This window comes from Lampetra fluviatilis, chromosome 18 (genome assembly GCF_964198595.1).
Source record: "Lampetra fluviatilis chromosome 18, kcLamFluv1.1, whole genome shotgun sequence".
Lineage (NCBI taxonomy): Eukaryota > Metazoa > Chordata > Hyperoartia > Petromyzontiformes > Petromyzontidae > Lampetra > Lampetra fluviatilis.
The window spans coordinates 1,153,579-1,159,575 of NC_136292.1; the positions used below are offsets into that span (position 1 = coordinate 1,153,579).

At 54.1% G+C, this 5,997-nt stretch overlaps 1 protein-coding gene across 1 annotated transcript; it reads right to left on the reverse strand.

Moving 5' to 3' along the window:
• Positions 1-235: 235 nt before the first annotated feature.
• Positions 236-5,269, reverse strand: LOC144936997 (bone morphogenetic protein 2-like). The gene is made up of 3 exons (XM_078864238.1): positions 5,168-5,269; positions 3,218-3,612; positions 236-1,540 (listed from the first exon to the last, which is right to left on the reverse strand). Exons 2-3 carry the CDS (start codon positions 3,600-3,602, stop codon positions 642-644), a joined length of 1,284 nt encoding a protein of 427 aa, XP_078720364.1. The 5' UTR covers positions 3,603-3,612; positions 5,168-5,269; the 3' UTR covers positions 236-641.
• Between the last annotated feature and the right edge of the window lie 728 nt (positions 5,270-5,997).

Consider the following 5,997-nt stretch of genomic DNA (forward strand, 5'->3'; position numbering starts at 1 on the left):
TCTATATATATATTTGCTTTCCATGATCCGACACTGTTTATGAGAAATGAGTACAGTCCACCTTGGAACAAGGCCACAGATGAGAAGTTATTGCCAATTGAATGGCTTTTCCTGTTGACATTTTATAGAGACATGCAGCTACAATTCGTGGTATCGTAGTTGCTTTTTAGGATTCTTTCAAGCACCGATATGCATGGGAGAATACCCTTTTGTGCTTTTCGTAAGCGGTGCTGCCGCAGACAGGGAAACACTGCCACTTTGTGATGAAACAGCTCTTAAGGTCTATATATTATCATATTTATATATGTGCAATTTTTTTTATTGTATGTGGATGTCGTACACGCATCCGTACGTAAACCTCGGGCTTCGTGCGAGCGTGCGTGCGCTTCGTGCGTGCGTACGCGCACCACACGTGGACAGGTCGGCACGTACCACACCCTCTCTGCTCCGGGCCGGAGCTAACCGGTACGGTCGGCACCTATTGACACCAGTTTCCCGCTCCCGAACCGGCGATTGTGCGCACACACACACACACCGTCCGTAAAAGCCCCACGGCAGCGCGGAGGGCAAAGGCACTTGAACAGAGAAGAAAGTTCTACCACCGGCGACGACGGCCGCTTGCAGAGTCGGCGTGGCGCGCGCTAGCGGCACCCGCAGCCCTCCACCACCATGTCCTGGTAGTTCTTGAGCACCACCTTCTCGTACTCGTCCAGGTAGAGCAGCGCGATCGGCGTGAGCTCCGTGGGGATGCAGCACGCGCGCGGCACCTCCGGGTTCACCGAGTTGACGAGCGTCTGCACGATCGCGTGGTTCGTGGAGTTGAGGTGCTGCGGCAGCGGGAAGTGGCACTCGCCCTGGCAGAAAAAGGCGTTGTATCCCGGCGGCGCGACGATCCAGTCGTTCCAGCCCACGTCGCTGAAGTCCACGTACAGAGGGTAGCGGGCGCACTGCCCTCGACCCCTGCGGCCTCCCTTGTTGGGCCGCGAGTTGCGCTTGGGGCGCGGCCTCAGCAGCGTCCCCTCGTCCCTCGTTTTCCCGTCGTGGCCGAACGTCACCAGCAGAGGCCTGAGCTGCGGCCAGCCCTCCCCTCCGTCGCCCCCTTCGCCCGCGCCGTCCCGGACGGCCGCCGCCACCGCCTCGGCGTGCAGCGACCTGCCGATGCGCACGTGCCGCCTCTTCTCGGGCGTACCGCCGTCGAGGTGATGCACCTCAACGAGCAGGCCGTGGTTGGGCGCTCTCGCGGCGGCCCAGCGCACGGCGGCGGGGCTCACGTCAAAGCGCTCCCACTCGCTGCGGCCCGAGTGCACCACCCGCGTGTCCAGGAGGCGGGCGATGGGCGTCCCGTCGGCGGCCGCGGGCCGCAGCACCTCGTACACGTTGATGCGGTGGAGGCCGGCGGGCGCGGGGCCGCTCAGGCGCTCGCGGTAGACGTGCAGCTCCGCCGAGGTGATCACCTCGCTGTCGGGGATGCTGCTGACGTTGAACAGCAGCCGCCGTGCCGTGCTGTCGCCCGAGTCGGCTGGCACGTGCTCCGCGGACTCTGCCGGTGGGGGTCACGGCACGAGCAGGGTGTCACTGACAACGTCTCGCGGTGGCGTTCGCCCAGCGGAGATTTAGTCACGCCGCGTTTACGAGTTAATATCTATGGGCCTTTTCATTCATGGCGAGGTGCATTTAAAGAGCTCGGAGGCCACCGCTGGGCAGGAACAGGCAAGGGAAGGGAGGAATGGAAGAACATGGTGTTTGACTAGAAGAAACAGGCTGACAACAACAACAACATCAAGGGCCCGGTTTGTTTGGAGGGCATTTCCCGTTGATATTTAGCAGATGATTAACACATTCCTATGATTTCTGCAGATATTTGCTATTTTCATGTCAAATATTATCAGAAACTGCCTTCCTGCCAATGTTTCAGTCAGGACCTATAAATATTGTTACGTTCATACACGAGAAGCAAGCGAGACAAATGATTGTAAAATTAGAAAAATATATAAATCTGGTTGTGCAATTATTTAAGCCCAGGAAGGTTACTGCTAAATAAACTTCTGGCCTCTATGGGCTCATATCTGCTCATGAACACACTTTTACTAAAATGAACACAACTTGAGAAACTAGGAGCATTAAACATCCCAAAAACAATTATTGAAAACATTTAAGAAAGGAAACTATCGTTTTAAAGTAGTTTTATTTTTCCAGACTTGATACAAAATGTATAAACTGCACAATGATAAATCAGAGACAAGATACGAAATAAAATTAGCCACGCGATATTATTATTGGGTGCAGTGCAATGTCATTGTAAGAATGTATGGACTATATTGCACACTACAAATTAAAACGTGAAGAAAATGTTATTCTCATCAGGCCCCATGGTGTAGAGTGCAGTCTCTTTCTCGCTGGCCTCTCTGTGTATGAGCTGCACAGAAATCTTGCCGATCATATCTTCTTTTCCTTGACGTTTTTTGTTTTGTTTTTACAATCAATGCTTTTACAAATCTGCAGTATTCCATCTCATGCATAATTGGACGAAATGAGATGTGGAAAACAGCACTGCATATGTAGACGTACGTGCACAGAGATAGACGGACGTGTATACATATTTGTGTAAATACATATGAATTCATCATAATGTATATATACAAACATACCTTATCACAGAAAAAAAACTATATCGTAGGTAATTTATTTCGGAAAAGGCCCTTATTCAGACGATAGAGAGCAGGTTTTCTCATACCAATGCCCTCACATGAGTACTGTTGAGGTGCAAGGTTCTGTCCTGCCGTGTTAAAGACGCAGCGTGTCGCTTTTTGTGTATGTTCGTTCATCGTGTAGGTTCAAAAGTCCTACGGTTCAGGTGAGGAATTGTAAGAGGAAACTTTTTCATTGGTTATGCGAAAATAAAGCAAGATTGTTTCTGTCACTGAGAGGTTTGAAAGTAATAAGGCGTGCATTCCCACTGGTATAAACATCTAATTTAAAATGTGAAATCCAACACAGGAAACGTATCGGTGACCCACGTTAATTGGAACTCACGATCTTCGCAATTGCGTACATTTTCCGAAGAAGCAGCAGGGACATTTCCAGACCGACGGTCAACCGTTTCAATGTTGTTCACGTACAAGACCGAAAATCACTTTGGCAAGCCCACTTCGATCCGTGCGCCCGCCCGCTCCGACCGAACACAGAGCGAGCGCCGTGGCTCTCAGCTGCGGCTCACCGTCGTGGTGGAAGCTGCGCACCGTGTCCGCCTGGCTCGCGGGCCGCGCCACCAAACGGTCCAGGGGCCGTGCCACGTCGCGGGGGGCCCCGCTGTGGGCCCCGTGCAGGGCCCGGTACAGCTGCAGCATGTACGGGGGCACCACGGCGCCGGGTCCCGGGCGCGGCCGCCTCTGCAGACCGAACATGCCGAGCAGCTGGCCCTCGACGTGCCGCGTGAGGAGGCCGTGCGGCGGCGGAGTGGCGCGCCCTCGAGCCGGCGTGTCGCCGTCATCGCTCGCGGCACCCGGAGGCGGCGGCGGCGGCGACCTCCTGCCGCTTTCGCTCTCGGCCGGGAAGCAAAGGGCTACGAGCAGAAGCATCAGCAGCGGCCTACCAGGCGGCATCGTGGGCTTTCTGCGGGGCAGAAGAGAGGACATTCATGCCACGGTTGTATGTTGTTTGTCGCGCTCGTTGAGGGCGGTTCTCAGAGGCCCAGAAATGTCAAGCGGCCAGCGACGGTAAGCACTGTTGAAGGCGCAACAGATAAGGGGTGAAACATTTCTCGAATTGCGCAAGGTTAGCGAAATCTCAGACGATGCGTGGGCATTCCAAAGTGGAGCTGTGAGAGGAAAGGAGCAAAGTTTTGACCTGTGGTGTGGTTCGTCTCTCTGGGTGTCAGCCTCTGTTGGACATTATTATTAGTTACCATTTCACAATATTGCCCCACCACCACCAGCACCACCACCACTACCACCACCACTACCACCACTACCAGCACCACCACCACCACTACCACCACCACCAGCACCACCACTACCACCACCACCACCATCAACACCACCACCACCACCAGCACCACCACCAGCACCACCACCACTACCACCACTACCACCACCACCACCACCACCACGACCACCACCACTACTACCACCACCACCACTACCACCACCAGCACCACTCGCCAGGCACCATCCACCCGTCCACTACGACCACCACCACCACTACTACCACCACCACCACTACCACCACCAGCACCACTCGCCAGGCACCATCCACCCGTCCACTACGACCACCCACAGCCCAACAGAGTTCGACTCCCGTTTTCTCTCAACGGGTGGGTTCCAGGAATGGGGGGGGGGGTCTGATTTTAATGACAGACTTCCATCCCTGTTTACCTGACCGATAAACCACAATGCCTTGGGATTAGAAACTGAGGGAAGACAGAAGGGCGGGAAAAATAGAAAAAAGCATCCTTAATTTAAATTACATTTGCCTCTCTGCCTGCCACCCCACCCCGTATTTGCATTACAACCATCAGCTACAGAAAACTCCAAATTGGCACACGTTTCAATGGGTTTCTGCAGTGTCGTGGATCTTGACCCCCCCCCCCACACACCACGAAGCTAAGCACAAGATTAGCGGCCGGCCACAAACAAATGAATGTGCACAATACCCAAGTGTACTTGAGTCTGTTAATAAGCGCTACACATGCCAGCTTGAGGCCTGAATAAGTCACTCTTAAAGACCACTTTGCATGGCACAGGATGTAAAGGTGCCTTCTTCCTTCTATAAGGCCCCCCCCTAGCCCACATTGTTATATAAAGCACATTCACAACAGCGACCTGTGTGTGTGTGTATTTCTGATAATTACCCCGTGCTACACAAAACCCACTTCACACGAGTGTTCGTATAGTATGACAAGCTAAACAAGGAGCTTTCTCCCCGCCCCCACCTCCGTTCTATTATCCTCGGCTCTCTTTAAAGAGTCACCGCCGTGGTCATTTCCAACAATGCTCTCAGTCACTTTCCGAACGGAACTCGCTCGGCCGAGTTGGGCTCGGTGGAGGTGCCGTCCCAACGCACGCGCATGAAGCAGCAGCAGCAGCAGCATCAGCAGAGGCACAGCGGGAGGCGACATGGGGAGCATGAGCAGAGCACAGAGAGATGAGAACGCAAGGGTTGTACTCACTGATAGTACGCATGCAAGTCGGCCAATATAGTCCATGGTTCTGCGGCAGCTTAGGTGAGGCTGTTTTTGCCGTAAGCACTCACAGCGGTTGCCATTGCAAACCTGCCCGGTGGGAACGTCTCCTGCGTTTATATAGCAGGGCGGGGGAGGTAGGGGATGAGAGCGCCGAGGGTAGGAGGAGTTGTCGACGTTGGAGAGGAGGAAGGGGTGTGGGGGTAACGTTGGGGATGGGGACATGGGTTGTTTTGTGGGGGTTGTGGAGGATGGGGGGGGCTGGCTCCGTTTGAATCGGGGAGTCCGGCCGCCCTCGATTCGGCGTCGCGTGCTAAGATGGTGGTGGGACTCGAGTGGCATCTTCCTCGAACAGGTCCCACGCACAGTCCTGGAGTATTCGCACGCGCACGTGCGGTTCGAGAGGAACACCCCGAGGCATTCATCACCAGGGAAAAGGTGAATATGACCACGGAGAACGAACTCCCAGAAATGCATCATCGCCGTCCCGATCGGCAAAGTGTTTACGAGAGAAATCTTAAACGATGTTGACGCCGCCCTGTTTTGTTTCTGTCACTGCCCTCGTGCTGAAACGAACTCACGTGACATTGTTACCCTTTTGCCCAAACGCCGCGACCTTTGACACGATTATCTTGATGCATTCCATCACGTATTTCATTTTTTTTAAAGTGTGCTCCACATACCTTCATTTGCCTCCGAACCAAGTCTTATACGACCGTGGCACTCGTTCTGCCCACCTGAGCCCCACGCTACGAAGCGCCTTCCCCCGCAGGCGGGTTTCTTCCCACCCCCACCCCCACCGCGAAAAGATAGCAGCA